General features: G+C 51.1%; 10 protein-coding genes and 2 non-coding genes across 12 annotated transcripts; 2 read left to right on the forward strand and 10 right to left on the reverse strand.

Moving 5' to 3' along the window:
• Window positions 1–115: 115 nt before the first annotated feature.
• Window positions 116–2120, reverse strand: P170DRAFT_346836 (amino-acid permease inda1; the record flags this gene model as incomplete). The annotated part of the gene is made up of 5 exons (XM_024843590.1): window positions 116–370; window positions 462–1017; window positions 1090–1654; window positions 1714–1771; window positions 1830–2120. The coding sequence occupies 5 exons, from the start codon at window positions 2118–2120 to the stop codon at window positions 116–118; spliced, it is 1725 nt and encodes a 574-aa protein (XP_024709952.1).
• Window positions 2121–2246: 126 nt separating this feature from the next.
• Window positions 2247–2735, reverse strand: P170DRAFT_470103 (uncharacterized protein; the record flags this gene model as incomplete). The annotated part of the gene is made up of 1 exon (XM_024852712.1): window positions 2247–2735. The coding sequence occupies one exon, from the start codon at window positions 2733–2735 to the stop codon at window positions 2247–2249; it is 489 nt and encodes a 162-aa protein (XP_024709953.1).
• A 629-nt stretch (window positions 2736–3364) lies between these two features.
• On the forward strand, window positions 3365–4158 carry P170DRAFT_470104 (putative RING finger protein; the record flags this gene model as incomplete). Its single annotated transcript, XM_024852713.1, has 2 exons — window positions 3365–3453; window positions 3528–4158. 2 exons carry the CDS (start codon window positions 3365–3367, stop codon window positions 4156–4158), a joined length of 720 nt encoding a protein of 239 aa, XP_024709954.1.
• A 560-nt stretch (window positions 4159–4718) lies between these two features.
• On the reverse strand, window positions 4719–5895 carry P170DRAFT_373977 (uncharacterized protein; the record flags this gene model as incomplete). The annotated part of the gene is made up of 4 exons (XM_024845266.1): window positions 5740–5895; window positions 5637–5680; window positions 5542–5570; window positions 4719–5483 (listed from the first exon to the last, which is right to left on the reverse strand). Coding segments are annotated over exons 1-4 (927 nt in total), but the record flags the coding sequence as incomplete, so codon positions are not given.
• P170DRAFT_23222 (uncharacterized protein) lies at window positions 5769–6328 on the reverse strand. Its single transcript, XM_024842899.1, has 2 exons — window positions 6047–6328; window positions 5769–5991 (listed from the first exon to the last, which is right to left on the reverse strand). Exons 1-2 carry the CDS (start codon window positions 6181–6183, stop codon window positions 5862–5864), a joined length of 267 nt encoding a protein of 88 aa, XP_024709956.1. The 5' UTR covers window positions 6184–6328; the 3' UTR covers window positions 5769–5861.
• A 770-nt stretch (window positions 6329–7098) lies between these two features.
• Window positions 7099–8628, reverse strand: P170DRAFT_432282 (D-hexose-6-phosphate mutarotase). Its single transcript, XM_024848230.1, has 3 exons — window positions 8286–8628; window positions 7826–8143; window positions 7099–7708 (listed from the first exon to the last, which is right to left on the reverse strand). The coding sequence occupies exons 1-3, from the start codon at window positions 8529–8531 to the stop codon at window positions 7322–7324; spliced, it is 951 nt and encodes a 316-aa protein (XP_024709957.1). The 5' UTR covers window positions 8532–8628; the 3' UTR covers window positions 7099–7321.
• Window positions 8629–8903: 275 nt separating this feature from the next.
• On the reverse strand, window positions 8904–11915 carry hxB (putative molybdenum cofactor sulfurase protein (HxB)). Its single transcript, XM_024851262.1, has 2 exons — window positions 11396–11915; window positions 8904–11338 (listed from the first exon to the last, which is right to left on the reverse strand). Exons 1-2 carry the CDS (start codon window positions 11493–11495, stop codon window positions 8925–8927), a joined length of 2514 nt encoding a protein of 837 aa, XP_024709958.1. The 5' UTR covers window positions 11496–11915; the 3' UTR covers window positions 8904–8924.
• A 419-nt stretch (window positions 11916–12334) lies between these two features.
• P170DRAFT_t28 lies at window positions 12335–12432 on the reverse strand. Its single transcript has one exon. It is a non-coding gene; the product is annotated as a tRNA-Ser (tRNA).
• Window positions 12433–12950: 518 nt separating this feature from the next.
• On the forward strand, window positions 12951–13052 carry P170DRAFT_t12. The gene has a single exon. It is a non-coding gene; the product is annotated as a tRNA-Gly (tRNA).
• A 1176-nt stretch (window positions 13053–14228) lies between these two features.
• On the reverse strand, window positions 14229–14901 carry P170DRAFT_344791 (uncharacterized protein; the record flags this gene model as incomplete). The annotated part of the gene is made up of 2 exons (XM_024843482.1): window positions 14229–14762; window positions 14827–14901. 2 exons carry the CDS (start codon window positions 14899–14901, stop codon window positions 14229–14231), a joined length of 609 nt encoding a protein of 202 aa, XP_024709959.1.
• Window positions 14882–15654, reverse strand: P170DRAFT_23331 (uncharacterized protein). Its single transcript, XM_024842908.1, has one exon. The coding sequence runs from the start codon at window positions 15425–15427 to the stop codon at window positions 14975–14977; it is 453 nt and encodes a 150-aa protein (XP_024709960.1). The 5' UTR covers window positions 15428–15654; the 3' UTR covers window positions 14882–14974.
• Window positions 15392–17532, reverse strand: P170DRAFT_23338 (phosphatase PAP2 family protein). Its single transcript, XM_024842910.1, has 5 exons — window positions 17417–17532; window positions 17321–17347; window positions 16756–17249; window positions 16686–16697; window positions 15392–16612 (listed from the first exon to the last, which is right to left on the reverse strand). Exons 1-5 carry the CDS (start codon window positions 17479–17481, stop codon window positions 15882–15884), a joined length of 1329 nt encoding a protein of 442 aa, XP_024709961.1. The 5' UTR covers window positions 17482–17532; the 3' UTR covers window positions 15392–15881.
• Between the last annotated feature and the right edge of the window lie 474 nt (window positions 17533–18006).

Raw genomic sequence — 18006 nt, forward strand, 5'->3', positions numbered from 1 at the left:
CCCAGCCAAGCCCAACCTCAGCATGCTACTCTAGGAGTAGCAGCAGTGAGATAGAGCCGAGCATCAAACGCCTCACAAAGGGGATGCGATTACAATAGATCCAAACGCCAGGCCATTAAATGATGAGATTCAGGGCCCGTCTCCACCCAGGCATAGCGGCGATACGTTGGCGCTCGGCGTGGATCTCAGGCCAGTCGACCTCGCGACGACCGGAGTCGATATCGATCTGGCTGGTTCGAAGCCAACCCCGTCTCTTCCAGAGGAAACCGCAGATCCAGAAGAAAATGACGACGGGGAGGGCAAGGTAAGTTTGGAAGAAGCCTTCGGCGTCGTTGATACCGCCACCTGGTGGGCAGATGGCCACGTAAAACTGGGGATCAGGAGTGTTAGCTTAAGATCGAGGACGGGAGATAGGTAGTAGGAGCAGAACGGAGGCAATAGGTAGAGGGGAGAGGACATACCTGAGCGATCAAGACAAGAATAATAAGAGTAAGTCCGAGATAGGAACCGTAGATGCCGCCAACGGCCCGGAATGGGATTTCATCCAAGGTGCGGCCGTTGTACTTCCATGCATTACGGAAGCGGATGTGGGCCAGACAGATGGAGCCCCAAGTGAAGAGGGCGGCGAGACCGGAGAGGGCTTGAAGCCATGCGAAAATAACATCACCCTTAGCGTCAAGGTTGACATAGCCAAGCAGACCGAAGATAATCAAGGTGGCCACCGACACAAGAGGTCGGCCGGAGCGGTCAATATAGGTGAAGATTTTGGGGGCGTATCCTTGTTCGGCAAGCGCAGTCAAGGTTCTCGAGCCACCATAGACACCGGAGACGCCAATAGACAGCACTGAAATAAGAATGACGACGTTCATGAAACTGTCGTAGCCCTTGAGGCCGGCGTCCGCGGCAATGAGGACGAATGGGGAGGCGTTGACATCGATGAGGGCGTCGGCGCCCAGAAGGCGGTTGTCATCGGAGGAGACGAGAAGACCGACAAAGGTGAGACCGAGAATGTAGAACCTATGAGACATTGAAGGGTTAGTCAAGGCTTGTGGCATGAAGGGACCCGACGAGGCGAGGGGGGATCCATACAAGGTGATACGCCAAAAGACTTGTTTCACAGCTCCGGGCAGAGCCTTGGCAGGGTTCTGAGCCTCAGCGGCAGCAAGACCAACCAGTTCGGTTCCACTGAAGGAGAAAGCGGCCGTGACGAAGACAGAGCAGAAGCCGCGGAAGCCGTTGCGGAAAGCGCCCGGGTTGTACCAGGTACGCGCTCCCCAGTACTCGCTATAGATGCCGCGAGACGGACCACCGCCACAAACCAGGATCAGAGCAATGAACATAAAGACAATGATCGCGCCGAGCTTCAGGATAGAAGACCAGAATTCCTCTTCGGCATATCCAAGAGCGCCAAAGATGTTCACAATGATGATTGCGACGAGGAAAACGGTAATCCATACTGCAACGCTCACGTCTACCTGCCAGTAGCCTATTGTTAAACCGGCCACTGTGAGCTCCAGAGGAACAATGACAGCCCATTGAAAGACGTAGTTCCACCCCATGGCAAAGCCCCATGACGGATCAATGAATCGGGTTGAGTAAGTGTAAAAACCACCGGACACGGGATACATAACAGCCAATTCTCCGAGCGCGTAGACTATACCGGTGGCATTAGATTGTATGCGCGTAAGGGGGGAAGGGTTGCTGTAAACTGACCGACATTGAACATCATAACACCGATAATCAAGAAATCGAGGAAGAGCGTTGCTGGGCCCTGAATGCGATGTCAGTTTCGGAGGAAAAGCAAAGTCCACTGATTCATGAAAGCTTACTCCGGTGCTCAGCGCGCCACCGGAACCAACAAAGAAACCGGCACCAATAGAGCCACCGATTGCAATCATATGCATATGGCGAGTTTTCATGTTCCGATTCAACTCAGTAATACCACTCCCCTTTCTTCGCTTGAAGGAATTGGCATTCAGGCCATTGCGCGTCCAGAAATCAAGCTTCTCATGCTCATCCACTACCACAACATCGTAATTGTCTTGGGAGTAGGAAGGGAGGGACGCCTCGGCCTTGCCAACGTCCACATCCTTTGCCTCTAAGGCAGGTTTCGACTCCATCTTGGATGGCACCAAAAGAAAGAGACACTCTGAATCGGTCGGTCAAGCAAATGCGCACGGAAAAAAAAATTCCCAGGGGCTAAGAGACAGAAGGGGGTGAGATCGACGAGAACAGCGCAGGCCGCGTTACTTATTGTCGGGCCAGTTTGCCATCAAGATAACGGGCTTGGCCCATCGACCTCTCCCCGACCCCCCTGCAGGCTCTCCAGCTGGAGCACGATCAGAACCAATGTCATGGTTGAACCCTTTTCGGGCCACTAAGAACGGTGCACAGAGGCTGAGGTTACAGTGGGATCGCTTGGTTCGGGCCCCGACGGCTTTCCTCCAGAGTCTGGAATGGGCAGCAAGGGCAGCAATTGGAAGATGGCATGCCGTTGCGCCACGCGAGCCTGGGGGAGAGCGAAGGAGAGTGGTCATCCGGCGGCGATGCCAGAGATTGTTAGGGTTGAGAGGCTTCTTGGCGCCGCCCGCGGGAGTCTTGGCGCTTCTGGGCCGTTGCCCCTTTGGGCGCTGCTCCGCCGGCATCCAGCGTGAAGTCGTAAGGATTTCAGTGTCAGACGCGCCATGACTCGCTGGGTATCGTCGGCCTTGGTCTTGTTTCTGGAAATGTCGCATGGCTGAGAACTCGTGTTCCTCGGGTATGTGCTCTCCCTCCCTCCTGCTAGCCCGTCTGCTAGTCCCGGTCTCATATGGGATGAGGTGATCGTGGCAGCCTGGAACTCTGTCGACCGGAATGTGACAGAGCATACCACTTAATATGCTTTAATTAAGTGGCTTGGCCCCGGGGTCTGGGGTATGTCCCGTCTCCACCCAGATAGGCCCTGATAGCCCGTTGATAAGCAGCATTAATCCCGGCATGACTAACGGCCAGAAGGGGATAGGATTGCCTCGGTGGGAAGCCTGAGATGGCGATTCTTGCCCCGGGCCAAGCACGCCTTTGCTTGGTTTCCTCGGCTGCTGCCCCTATCATGCCAGCTGATGTTGAGGGTCTCACGAGCAGCTGCCTGCCACTTTGCGGGGTCTCCTCTTGGCCTGTCGACGGAGCTGGCCCTCGTATACGGGATAGTTCGCTCAGGAGCGGATCTCTTTATCCACCTGGATTCCACTTCGCTTGTTTGGATCGGTCGAGCAAGGAGAATCAATCCCCACGTCTCATATAGCATCATTCTGATGCCGTGATGTAGCTCTGCCCTCTCTTGTATACACAACTTCTGGTCCAATGACATCCGACGGTGTTGGCGGTGATGGGTGGCCAGTCGGAAAAGTCCTCTTCGGCCGCTCCTCTCGGTTACCTTGCGCCTCTATGTGTTGCGGTCTTTTTCGTCTTTGTTTGGTATGTCAATTCTCGTTCGATCACCCCCTGTCGCCTAGTGGTGGTTTTACTGACAATGCCGTTTCCCTACAAAGGGCAGCGGTCGGCACGAGACATCGCTACTTCCGCCATACTCAACACGCTGGAGCCGCTTTTGACCCAGAAAATCCATCTCCCCATGTGCGCTCGTCGCCTATCGCAAGAAGCGACGTCGATAAGCAATTTCCCTTAACCGAATACAGTGCTTGGTGGGAAGAGCGAAATCGTAAACTTGCCACCACACACATCACTCAGCCTGGCGCTTTGAACTCTTCCGCCGAAGATGGTAGAGGCAACGGGCGCACGGTCGATGCTGACGGAGATCACCCGCTCCCTTCGTCAGGCAATAAATCAGACGATGTTTCTCACGACCCGGGAGAGGATGGCGATGATGGACCGATAAACGTGCCGCTCTGTACTGGCGACGTCCACTCCTTGTGTGCCATTTGCATGGAAGGCTTCGATGCTGCCGACCTGATCAGACCCCTGACTTGCGGGCACATTTTCCACTCAGTATGCGTTGACCCATGGCTCACCAAGCGCCAGGCCTGTTGCCCCTTGTGCAAAATGAACTTCTCTGGATACAGAATGCACCCAGAGGAAGAAACACCTGCCAGTTCACTGGCGATCCCCGTGTTACCAGGGATCGCAATGGTCAGATCATCTATCATTCCCCACCGGGCCTAACATGCACCTCTTGCAGGCTATGTGCCTATCAGCCAGTCAGCTATCGGCGATAACCAGAGCGGAGCGCCGACGGTTTCGTTGGTGCCAAGATCAGGCCAAGAGTGGAATCCAACATCGTGACTTGTTTTCCGATAGCTCGCAATTGCGAATCTGATGCCAAGGAGTCGTAACTTTATCTATTTGTTGAGATAGGGTCACGTAGTCCACATAAAGTCAGTCGAACGACCGAATGGTCATTTCTGAGGAGACCCACGTTGCTATCTGTGCTCCGGGTCCAGGCTGAAGGGGTGGTTAGTCGCGGCTACTTTTCCAATCTCAAGGTCATAGGGTACGGTTGGCCCCTCGATCCTTTGACGATATTCATCATTCTCCCATCTCTGAAGTGGCAGCTTTCTTAGTTCATGGGCATCGCTCATGTTATTGTTCGAGCGCATGTCAATGTTTTCTCCACCACTCGTCTGTGGCTCATCAACAGGCCCTGTGGTCTTTTCTGGTTGTTCCTGCCTGCAGATGTGCAGATCACGAAAGACTGCGAATGCTGGTCGTGATTGCGGTCTGTTGCTCATTGTTATAGATGGTGCCCGCAAAGCACCTAATATTTCTCTATTGGGTCGATCTGCCTGCTGTCGGTACTGCCTGCTGCTGTTTTGAAATGCGCTGAATCCAAATAGCCGACGAAGCAAGGGCCACAAGCATATCAGGTTTGCAACATATATCGCCGTACTGGCTTCACGAATGTACCATATTTGGTAGATTGTCGTCAGTGGCAATGCAAAATTGAACGCTTTGTTGAGAATTGCAGAGACAATGGTAAACAGGCCAAGACTCATGACGCAGAACAGGGTGATCTTTCTTCTCTTTCTCAGCTGTGCCTTAATGAGAAGCGGAATTGGAACAACTAGCATGGCCACGTCAGAAGAGATATTGAAAACTGCTTGGGTAATGGAGTAATATTGATATGTTGCACACTGCATATTATGCACCGGCATAGCCCAGTATTGAGAGAATGGGCGACAATAAACCGCATAGTATGTGATCATGATTACAATGAAGCCGATGGCTACATATGCAGCTATGATCTGAACATAGATATGCAATCGAAGATTTTTCGTCAGCCGCCAGAACAAGGTTAACATGCAGATCTTTACTCCCCATGTGGAGAACAACATGCACTGCTCCAGGCCGATCACGATCTTGCTTCCAAAGATTCGGTTATCGACCTCCTGGGGGCTTGCCAGGACTTGGTCATATTCTGAGGGGTCCATGAGATTGGTCGCATATTGTGCGGATATTTGAATGAGGACGAGCATACTCGTGTAGATTATCTAAAGAGCATCAACGGGTTAATTCAGGATTATGCGTGCTTGAAGGTAGCAAACTCACGATCGTTGCAGTCATTACATAGTCATCGACTGTTTTAGCTCCAGATTAGCCTAGACTTAAACAGTGGGGGCATAAATGGCAGGTATGCAACATACGCCCTAAATGGTTGATGGATCCACTTGCAATAATCCGCGATATCCTTTTCTCAGATGAGCTCTAAGTTATGATTCAGCACGTTACATAACATAAGGGACGTACATTCTGAAAATGTATAGAGCAATTGCAATGCTCCCGAAAGCAATAGCTTCTGTAAGGAGTCTTTGCGGAGAGGGAGATGGTTTCCCCATCTCGCAGATGAAGGCCCCGAAGATGATGACCAATTATTTGTCACCGAGAGACCATGGGATCCAGAATAGATGCCCTGGAATGTAAAGATTTTTGCGGGAAAATAGAGGAACAGGGCTGCCCGGAGATATAAAAGGCGCTCTGCAGCACCACCATGTTGGCACCCTAGTACGCACTGATTAGCCTCGGTTACCAAGTCTGAGTACATGGACCAACAGACAGGGAAGCCCAGAACTTAGCGCTCGTGGCTCTTGAGCTCGAGTAGCGGGGAGGAAAAGCAAGGGGGCTCAGAAAGCAGAAGCGCCCCAGTGCAAGGGAGACCTCCGCGGCGAATCGCCGGGTGATAAGTCCAATCATTGGTTGCTGCGGCAAGCCTTTCTAAGTGCTATCGATCAAGACCTTGCCCAAATGCTCGACGAATCAAATTGATCGAGTATTGTTGGAATGTGCTTCGGGTTACTGAAGCTGTACGATTTGAATTCCGAAGCTTCATCGAGTTGAAATTAATTCTGTACTGGAGCGCAGTCTGTAGATCCCGTCTGAGGATTCTAAGGCAACTAGGGCTGCCTGGTTAGCATTCTTGGCTTGAAAGCGCAGATTGAGCGAAATCCTCGCAGCTCTTAGCATTCCTTGTCCTTTGTTGATTGCTGACAGCTGCTAGGTCTAGCCTCTGTTGGATTCAATTTTGATACGAGCTGAAATCCACAAACAGTATCATCATTGGTTTAGCAGTGCCAACCTGCAGGCAAACAAGGCCCGCGGTAAGGGATGGCGATGGACTTTTGCTCCCTCGGAAAGAACAATGGAAGGAATGCCATCTCCGATTTTAGCATTGCGAGCTCGCAAACACATTTAATTCTCCACGCAATCATGTGTTGGAAATCATTTATACGGAGGAATTCCATCGTGGCCTTCCGAATAACTGTAGAAGCATCCTTCTGACGGGAAGGCGGAAATGTCAGATAAGTGAGTAGGAAAGAGTGGAGGAAGAGACTGAGGAAAGGGAGGGAAAGAAGACACACAGAGCACGTGTCTCCTTCGACCTCACAGCCAAATCAGGTCGGAAGACAGTATGCTTCAAGCCACATCCTTTGCACGTTAGGGCGTCAGAGCCCATTATTTGGCTTCGTCTATCATCCAGTATTCTTTTCTGTCTATCCCTCTCCAATCTGGATAATGTTCTCGCATTGAAAATACTGCAAGACTGGAAAGGTCTTTTGGTCATAAGTAGAAGAGGCCGGTTCAACGAGGTAAAATAACACTACTTAAAGGGGTCTTTATATAAAGCTCTATTCTTTTTCTCATTTACGCCACAAGTCTTACACATCAATCAAGCAAAAAGCGAGGGAAGAATAAAAACAGATAGATATCTTCAAGTCATCAATCAATCAATCAATCAATCAGTCCATCATCATGATCGTCAAAGAATCAACAAGTTCTCCACGCAAAGGTACGTCCGTGAACACAGCACGCCACACCCTCCCTGACTCACTCATTACAACCGCGGCCGAATCGTCTGTCCACCGACCCAAGAATCACCGGCCTCCAGAGTCTGCCATCCAGCCACCGAGCCCGCCTCGACGCAGATCATGTTCTTGTACGCCTCGTCGGGCCCGAAATCCGCGATGCTCTTGGCCTTCTCGATCCACGGGTTCCACACCACCACGTCGCTGAGTCCTTCGCGGGTGATCGAGTACAGAGGCTTGTTGTCGGTCGCGGACGACACGACGATGGGGGCCTGCGGGTCGAGGGATTGGTACACGCGGTCTGTTTCCTGGGTGATGGCAATTGCGGGCGATGATTCAGTGTTAACGGAGCCGTTCTGGGTCTTGTCGGCGTAGGTTTTGGATTCGAGGCCTTGGACGCGGATTTGGGAGATGTCCTGTTGATAGTGGAGTCCGGTTAGCTATTCATTCACTCATTTGCGTTGCCTTTCTTTTTCACACCCCATGCCACAAGAAGTAACAGGTACAGGTAAAAAGAAAGCAAATGAACCCACCTCAACGGCAAAATACGTATGCATCAACACCTGGAAGTCGAAGTTCTGGCTGCCCTTGTTCTGCACCTGCAGGGACGTTTCCAGCCCCTCCTTCGTCAGGGTGACGCTATAAACGAGACCAAAGTCATACGCCCAGGCGTTCTGGAACTCGGGGCTCAGCATGGGCCGGGAGAGACCGAAGTCCAACTTCACGGCATCGTCGCGGTCCGTGCCCAGAGACTCTGAGGACTTCCCGAGAAACTCCCAGTTCGAGTTCCGCGCGAAGCCGTGTTGCGGGAGGGACGAGGTAGCGTGGTTGGGAGGGGGAGGGCCGAAGACCTAAGCGGGTAGGTATGGTTAGTGAATTTATTTATTATAGACAGGCAAAACGATGCGGATTGAGCTGAGGTGGTATGATATGTGTTTAAATATAGGGAAGGGACCCTGAGGAGTAAGCCAGACAAAGCTGACGTTAACGTACCGGGAAGACGACAGGAATGCCACCGCGAATAGGCTTAGATCCGTCCAACTGGGCTTTCTCGCTCACGAACAACTGCTCCTTTCCGTTTGCGAGCTTCCAAGACGTGACAGTTGCGCCGTAGAGATAGACCGTGACGGATTCGCCGGTAGGGAGGGTTGCGACGACGGTGTTGTCGCTGACTGAGACGCTGGGCTGGGGCAACGATGCGCCGACACCGATGGCGGAGGGTTTGTTCGAACGGTCCATTTTCGATGATATGGAAGGGGCTGGGAGTGAGATGGAGATGGAGACGAGAGAGGGAGAAAAGGGAGAGAAAGTTGAATGAAAGAATGGAAGCGCCGGCGATGCGGGGGTCGCGGAAAACAACAGAGCGGGGCTCTCTGAAGTCACTCGCAACGAGGGGATCCACTCCGCCTCTCTTCCGGCCGACTCTACGGAGTATACATGAGGTGTGGATACATCGATTAGGTAGGGTGATTCTGTTACAAACAATCCGTACACAATATGTAGTAAAAATAGCCATCCAGCAGCTTGGTCCCAAATGAACACCAGATATGCAGAGACCCCACCAGTTCCTCGTATATTCAATTGCTCAGTTGCAGTCAAAACATTTCCGTCAAAAAAAAAAAAAAAAAAAAATCAGCACCCGTTATGCTTATATGACGGATAAACAGTCTCGCCAACCATGATAGTCCTAGACGTAGAAGCAGCAGAATCATCGTCCGCCGTAGAGAGAGATGCATGTCTCCCGAAATTGATCTTGTTATTGATCTTCCTAGTTTTCGCCAGTGTCGAAAAGGGTTCCTCTCCTCGCACGCCGGAATACTGGTCAATACAGACCATTTGACATCGTTGGCAGGATCCCAAGACATCAAAGTGAACATGCTGGGAACCGACGCTGAACGATTGCCATTGATCTTCAATATAGGGTTGTTCGGTATTAGCCAGTTGGGAAAGATTCTCAGCAACCACAATGTTGGCGCGGAAAACATCGGCAGCGACCGCTTTACTGGAGCTCTTATAGTTGGCTTGGTTGGTGTTCTTAGGTTTAGGTTTGGATTTGATCGTTTCGTTGAGACGATTGACCGACGAACGGGAGATCAACAGTATAGGGCTTTCGTTAGACAACAAGATCCGAGTCTGTCCGGGCGCTGGCCCTGATGTATCTTGTGGGAAAGACCCCGGCATAATCGACTCTTCCTTATCTTGCGGTACCCTGACCTTGGAAGGGGAATATCTCGTCGAGATCTGAGGTGGAAACCGCGCAAGTGAGCACGGAACGCCCAGAAAGTCTGAGAAGAAAGAGGAGACAGTCGGTGAGGTATAAGCTTGGACGGTGACCTGGTCTCCACAAACAGTAGAGGATTTGGCGGTATTTTGGCATAAAGAAGTTGTAACCAAATTGGTGCCCTCGCGATCAAGAGGTAGTTCCAAGGAGGTTTTCCCCGTCCCTCTCCCACACGAAACCCGCAGGACACCTTGTGCAAGATCAACGAATGGCTGGATTAGCGCCATCTTAGGGTATCTCTTCTGATTCAAAGCTGTTCCTGTACCCTGGTGGATTAAACACCACTCGCGATCCCACGCTAGTCCCTCCCGTTTGATCTCCCATCGCTGGCCGTCAGGGATCTTGAAAGCTCCGCAGCTCTTGATGGGGTACACCGAGAGACTTTCAATATAGAATCCAGGCGGTTGCGATACTGCAGCATCCATCGGAGGTAGCAGCGAGCATGAATTTGGCGATCGCTCCACGTAAAACTCCTCCACAAAATCCACGAGTGTTTCGATGTCCCTGATGTTGGTCATGGCACCCAAACTAGCCCTCAAAATACCAGTTGGACGCCCATCCATCAGGTCATTGTCGTCTCCACAGCGCAGTCCATTGGAATAGTGTCGGATCATGTCGGGCCCAGTCCACCCAAGGCTATCTGCCGCACCCCCTGGGTTGCACAATGTTCCGGACCTGATCTGGATTTTCTTGACGCTTGCAAGTCGTTCGACTTCGGACTTGCCGATCCAAGCACCTTGGCTACTGCGGAGGTTGAATGCAAGAATTGGGCCTTGCGTCGACGTATCCTCGAAGTCCACATCAGGGGTCATATAGAACTGGAACACTTTCTGCCCGTTGAAATGCGTCAAGGCAGATAGACGCTCGTATAAAGCCTTGGCTAAGTACCGCGTGTGGGACGAGATATTCGCCATTGAACCAAAAAGACGAGCATGGGTATCGAAAGCGGCATCGAGTGCAATGATACTGTGGAATGGGAGCGTCCCATCCTCCAATCGTTCATGGATCGAGGTCTTCTTTGCATGCCATTGCATTCCCTGGGTCAAGACCAGATCCACCGTTCCACCGCCGAAAAACCTTCGTTTATCGAAAACGTGGCCTGCACGTTTCCGAACAATCAAGGCACCTAGATCGGGAAATCCGAAAATCTTATAGAAGCTGAGAACAGTAAAGTCCGGCGCAGCCGATGCATCGCTCAAATCCAGTGGCGAGGTCGATACCAGCGACGCCGCGTCCAGAAGCGAGTACCTGTCTCCAGCATCCCCATCTGTATTTCGAATTTGCCTACACCAGCGAACAGGGAATCGACGACCATTCATGTTCGACTGGGCAGGAAACGCAAACAGCTTCGGCCCCTCGTCTGGACTAGCATCTGAATCTGAAATCCATGTCTCGACTTCTTCATCGGACATGAAGCACCTACTTCCCGCATCTGCCACTTCGCGCGCCCCAACCAAGCTAGTGTGGGCTTCAACGTGGTACCCATACCAGAAGCCCTTTGGAGTTGCGTCGCGAAACGAATCGACGACTAGCTTGATCGCAGCCGTGGCATTTGCAACGAACACAAGATCAAACTCCTCCGGATCAGCATTGAAGAAGCGGAGAGCCCGTAGACGAATATCGTCTATTCGCTGCGTCGATAGCTGAGACGACGAGGACATGGAATGTGGATTCCCAAACAAGTTGGAGGTGAGGTCCCGTGAGAAGGACTCAATCAAAGACTTTGCGTACAGAGTAGTTCCTGCATGGTCCAGATATGTAGTATCTGGGTAGGAAGTTCAGTATAGAGTTCTTGCTCCCATGCAGGATGTGCACAACGCACCTTTAAGATGAGGATATTCGCGTTCTCGAATGAGATCCACATCTTCCTTGTATCCTTTGCAGTACTCCGTTCGCTGTTCATCATTTGTTCCGACCGTCATTGTGAACGACAGAAAGCGTGGGTCGATGTCAAGTTAAAGATATGTCAATTACAGCGATCAACCTAGCTGGTATCTGCTTAAGAACCAGGTGGCGATATAAAGGGATATGGCACGTTAGTCAGCCATGGGCGTCGGGAATGCACGTTGAATGGCAAGTGCTGCTGGCAGCGAGAAGACGATTAATATGCAGTAGGTAGAGACTTTGAGGAAGTCAAAGTGGGTGGTATTGTCAAGCTATTTGAGGTAGTCGAGGTGGATGTTAAGATAAAAGACCAGGTCGGAGCTTACCGACGGAGAGCTCCTCTCTGAGACAAGTTACCCATAGCAGATCAAGGCCTTTGAAGCTACCGAAGAAGAGGAAGGAAAAGAAAAGAGATCGAGATGGTCGATGGGATCTGTTTAAAGCACTAGCAGGTTTGCTGCATCGAATGATGAGAGGTGTGTGATGCATCAATGGTAGGATGCTCTTCGTGCCCAAGCGCGTCCCCCACTTTTGCCTCCTTATCGGGAGTGGGGTTCGGAAGCCACCGATGGGCGTGGATTTACCTGTCGGTGGTGGTGGGTTTGGTTAAGGGAGGTGGCAAATCTTGCAGACACGGAGCTCAGGTTATCGACACGCTGGATGCACGGGGATGCTGCGGTCTTTATGTTGCATTTTTACCACTGAGCTGAAAAAGGGTCAATCCCAGTTAACTAGGGTAATATGCGTAATATATAGCTCTTCTCACTGCAACACTTTATTCATGAGATCTGGCTAAAAGAATAAACCAGGACCGTTGATTCAGAAGGATTTGGTTGTTGCATGCGGGAAACGAGAAAACGCAAAACAAAAAAAAGATCGTCAGCGACAGGACTCGAACCTGTGCGGGCGAACCCAATAGATGAGATAGATGAGATCCATTCTAGTCTATCGCCTTAACCACTCGGCCACACTGACTTGCTTGTTAACATTGCTCATTTTAATGGGTTTTAGTCTAAGGCAATGTTCCATCCAAGAAAATCGAGTGCACTCGCCCAATAGCATAAAGAGCTCACCACCATGGCTATTTAGAAAATGCCACTTTACCACCTTCCATAGTGAGCATGCTAGCTTCATATTATCCTAGTGAAAACGATAAGATAAATATCTTGATTTTAAACCAAAAAAGAAGAGGGGGGGTGTCCCCAATTGTCTTTTGAGTGACCAAGTGATACTGTTCGGAGAACCAAATAGATGCTGGTCGAAAGCATCACTTTTAGTATACTGCAGGAAGATTAACCCGCTATCAGCCCACGAGAGAGGTAATTACATGATTTTCCATTGTTATATACTCATCTAATCAAATTCCATTCAGCTATACACGTGATTAAAAGCCTGTAGCTGCACTCGACAGAGAAATCCAAGGGGATGATGACGTAAGACCCCGCAAAAAGTACCCCTCATAAGTCACTTCCGGTGGCGAAAACGTCAGGAACGCTCTAGTGGTTTAGTAGTATGACACTACCCTCCCATGCAGGTGCAAGCCTGTGTATCCTCTGGGCAAGGTAGAGACTCGGGTGCAAATCCCGGCTGGAGCATCTTCCATTTTCTTTTTTTTTTCCATCCCATCCATCGTCTTCCTCTCTCTCTCTCTCTCTCCCCCCTGGTTACTTCATTTACAGCCTCCTATTATTGTTTGTTCTTCCTCTCGTATACGCTTTTTATGATGTGTTCTTCGACATGTTTCTCAACAGATTATCAATCAAGGCGTGGCTGAGTAGCAGACTCGATCAACATAACATATATTAATCACATCGACAACTAAGATGGCAGACAGGTCACGGAGACAGACTCGTATCCATTACGCTTACCAACGACCTCAAATCCCATCAAATGCATTTTGAACTAGCCTTGGAAACCAAATAACCAACTAACTAACATATTGTCTGTCATGTGTGTATACAGATCGCGGCGTGTAGTTACTCCGAATGAAAACCGGCTGGACTGGACTGGACTGGACTGACTAGGCCGAGCGGACAGACCTCAATCAAAACCAACTGACCCCTGACGGTCTTTAAAATCCCAGAGGAGAGGGAATGACCGGGAGTCTGGTATATTATTCTATAGGGACTGGCTCGGCTGCCTAATTAGTGAGTGACTGACTCTATCTATTGAGACGCCACAGGGAAATAGCACCTATCTTGAAACCGAGAAAGCTCAAATGTCAAATTATATCCATTGTACAGTACATTCAATTGAAAACACTAAGCGGTATCATGGAGAGATACTTACTTTAGATCCAGCCAAACAGCAGCCATGATCCAAAATAAGCAGGTCAGTCGCCTAGGTTAGTAGGCCGTAAAGTAAACTATTACATACAAAATCAGATGGAGACTGGACAAACAAAAGCAGAATCAAAGGCAAAAACGGAGACGTCTTCTGTCCTGTATGTAGCAGCATTATCATAACTCGTGGGGGTCATCAGTCAGTCAGTCACCTGTGTCGTAAATCGAAGAAAAAAACATCACCAGTCCAGATTTTCGTCCATGCTTCCTTGCTCTTTTATCTTGTTGGTCCTTCTTTTCTCCTGTGCCCTTGCTCTGATGAGATTCGTTGCTCGTTCTTCATTATCCTATATCCATATCCATATCCGTGTTCATGTCCAGGTCCATATCCATGTAACCCATGCCCATCAATCATGTCCATATAAATCATAATGTTTTTCTTCTTCTTTATTTCTCTTTTCAAACAAAAACCGAAAGAGGCAAGCACGCTCAAACCACATATTGCGGTCGTCGCGAACTCGAACTATGACGACGGTGGCCGCCATGGCCACGACGACTGCTGTGGCTGCGTCGGCGCACATGCGTTTCCTTGACGACAACGTCGCTGCGGTTATACATGAACAGGGCCCAGAAGGCGGTCCACGAGAAGAAGACGACCTCCATGATGCCGAACGCAAACGAAGCCTTCAGCATAGCGCAATGCTTGTTCATGTCCCTCGAGAGCGGGTTATCGGTGCGGTAACCGTAGGAGCCGAACGGGCCCAGGGAGACCCAGACGGAGCCGCCGTTCCAGTGCGAGCAGTCGGCATTGGCAATGAAGCGCAGCTGGTAGACGCCGGCGATGAAGGCGCCGAAGAAGAGGAGGTCGACGAAGGCGACGAAGATGGCAGAGCGCTTGGTGGTGGAGTGTCGGATGAGGGTGTCGAAGCACCAGAAGACGGCGATGACGCTGACGATGAAGAGAACGAGGATGTAGGTGGGGGTGATGATGTTTGCTTTCAGGTATCCGTCTACAAAGTAGGCCTGTGGAGGGTGGTTAGCGAGGATTGAGAATGGACGGGACAAAAAGAACCGGAGTGGCACATACCAGCATGCCAATGATGGGGATCAGGAAGACAATCTCCACCAGGCGATTGAAGATGAAAAATAGACTGCCAATCATTTTGGCGGGTCGCGAATCGATACCAGGCTAGATAAACTCCGGAATGTCGGTTGAGGGATGATAAGATCGCGAATCACAGATCAGAGAGATACTGGATGGCTGCAACGTCATGCCCAGCAGGAGGTGAAAGGAAAGAAGAGAGGCAAGGAACGACGAGTGTCGGCAGATTGAGAGACCGGAGCCTGGAACTTTGTCGCTGCTGATCGGATGCAGGCCAGCTCAGAATGCTGCACGAGGGAGGAGTGGACCACAAAGAAGGTGGAAAAGGGGGATAGATAGCCACGCGCAGACCTGCAGCTAGAGCGAAGAATTTAAACAACGAGGGGGATGAGAGAAAAAAAAAGTGACGATGAGGAGGCTGGGATGCGCGGGGTGGCTGGGGATTCAGCCTGGTGGAACTTGGGCCGAACGTGAATCGCTGCACGACACTTCGGCCCTGACATCTCGTAGATTTGAATGCGCCAATCAGGAGGGAAGCTAGGGACATGCTAACAGATGACCTTTTCCTCGGTTGCAGGCCGGTCATCCTCGAGGATTGCTCTGGAGTACTACCGCGTAGAGTATACTTCGTAGACCGTGGTGTTTAGCCGGGTGGGGCGTCACTCCCGAGTCGGTCGGGAGTCTAGAGCCACGGATCGAGGAAGTCAATGCCTTCACGCAGTAACCAAAACAAAATAAACAATCTCTAGTCGTACAAGATCGCAGGACTGTCTGTCCCGTGCCAGATCCACTTGTCCAGAAAATATCCACTGTTGCGGCCCAAAAGTTCCAGTATGTCTCATCCAAATACATCATTAATGGTCTTCGCTTTCCCAATTCCAATATGATCGTCACAGTCGTGGCCCTGGCAACTTGGCAGGACATGCCTACGCATTTCGCTAGAGCGGTCTATGAAACAAAACATAAATGCCACAGATGTCATCCCAACACCTACAATAAAACAATGAACATAACCGAAAATTGATTGCAATGCGCCCGTATTACACTTCGCGAGGAGGCACGTCGGTCAATTCGCGCCCGGGACCGGTGCGCGATGTCATTACGGCCGGCGGTGCGCGGAATCCAGCGTCGGGAGCTGTCTGGGAGGGATAGGCCGTTTCCTCGTAGTATCGCGGTGCGTTGAATGCCGGGTTTTGGGCCTGGGCGTAGCCATGCTGCATCTCGTACCCATCCGCAACATCCTCGCTAGACGAGGACCAATTCCCGTCGTCGTCGTGCGGTCGGCGCCCGTAGGCCTCCGTGGCGTAAGGATTACCGGTCGCAGAGGTATACGTCTGGTTTCGCGAGAGTCGGTGGTCGGCGGGCCCTCGAGTTCCAGGTAGCGGAGGCGGCGGATCGAGTCTCTCCTCCTCCGGGTTTCGCAACGCCGCGGTGCTCTCGCTGCCGACGCCATATCGGCCGGGGTCGTTTGGAGAGGCCGGCTCAGCTCCCCACGTGCGAATGGGGAACGCTCGTCCCTTTTTCCAGGGCTGGCTAAGCGGCGGGAAATATTGATGGTACGAGATGTAGGCACAGACAACGCCCAGAAGCGATCCCGTGATTACATCGAACGGATGGTGTCGCGCGTCCATAATTCGAGACACGGCAATCAACGTGGCGGCAAGACAGGGGATGATGACGATGAGCGCCTTCCAGACTTCACCTCGGTTATCCATGAAATGCAGCTTTCCTGCCAGCCAGAGCGCCAAGTAGAACAGACCGGCAAACGAGGCTAATGCGATGATAAGATATATGATTAGCATTGAAACAAGCGAAATATAACCAGAACAGGGTTGAGTTCTTACAGCTGCTATGGCCTAAAAGCATGGGTTAGCATACCCGATTCACAAACAGTAAGGAAAAAGAGAAACACACCTGACGGCCACGAACGAAAACCGTCCTTGATAATTGCCGGGTCGCCGGTACAGATCGAAGAATTCGACAAGCCGTACATCGCTGCATCCGCACTCCCTGCCCGAGGCTGACACCGATCGATGATATCCGGCCGGGGTTTCCCGCACGCATTCTTCAAGGCCTGGGTAATCAAAAACGCCAGACCCTGCGAAAGCAACAAACCCAGGAAGCCGCAGTTGAACTCCCACAACCGATCCTTCAAGCGGTATGGGCCCGACAATTTCCGTTTACCGGTCACGGGATCCTGCGGCTTGTTATGCGAAAACAACCCATCCACAAGAAGTGTGTAGACAGCGATTATGACCAAGGGTGCGACGCCCGAGATAAGTAGGGCCATCGGGATCGAAACTCGTTCAGGATCGGCATAGGGATACTGGAGCGAAATGTTCTGCAGCGAGAAACGTTGATGGTACGGTTCGATTGAATCGAGAATATAGAAACCGGCGATGCAGGCACTGTCGGGCGGAAAGCGATCGTTAGCAACCAGAGAGACTCCCGTGGGCGGAATCGGAATGGGACGACGAACACGAGGATCACATAGTCGAGGATGTATCTGGATATCGCAGGCGAAAATTAGCATCGGTCTGGGTAAATCCATCGCGCACAGGATCTAGAAACTCACGAAATAATAACCCTCGGTCGTAGACGCCGCTTCGAGAAGGGCAGTTTAGAGGGAAGTCGGTCCATTTGCTAGCGGTAATTGGAGGAATACCCCATAAACGACTAGATTAACGGACTGGGGGGGCATTAGAACAGAATGAATCCCGATCGCCGATTGGGGCCGAACCTGGGAAACAACGTCGCAAGGAAATGAATGCACACGAATTCCAATGACGGAATCAATTCAATTCAAGTCAACCCGGGGTAGCCGTGAACCTGCGCGGCAAACAACGGGACTCGCCTCTTAAGGGAACAAAAATGTAGGGGAGGCGGCAGAAGACATCAACAGACATGAGCAGGAATCATGAAACAGGAGAAAGAAAAAAGTCAAAAGGCACAGAATCAAAGGAACCGGGAGGAAACACGCATGCCCGCGGCGACCGGCAGCTTCAGGCAGCTGTGGTTGAATGAATTGTGGCTTGGACGGGGCCCCTGTCACCAAAGTACAATTAGCCCCGTTAGTCACGAACTTAGTTGGCCCTCAGTTGATAAGCGCCCAGATGCCCGGCGGGTCTTGGAGGCAACGGCCAAGAGGCTTTGGATTTGGGATTC

The sequence above is a fragment of the Aspergillus steynii genome (genome assembly GCF_002849105.1).
Source record: "Aspergillus steynii IBT 23096 chromosome Unknown P170scaffold_1, whole genome shotgun sequence".
NCBI lineage: Eukaryota > Fungi > Ascomycota > Eurotiomycetes > Eurotiales > Aspergillaceae > Aspergillus > Aspergillus steynii.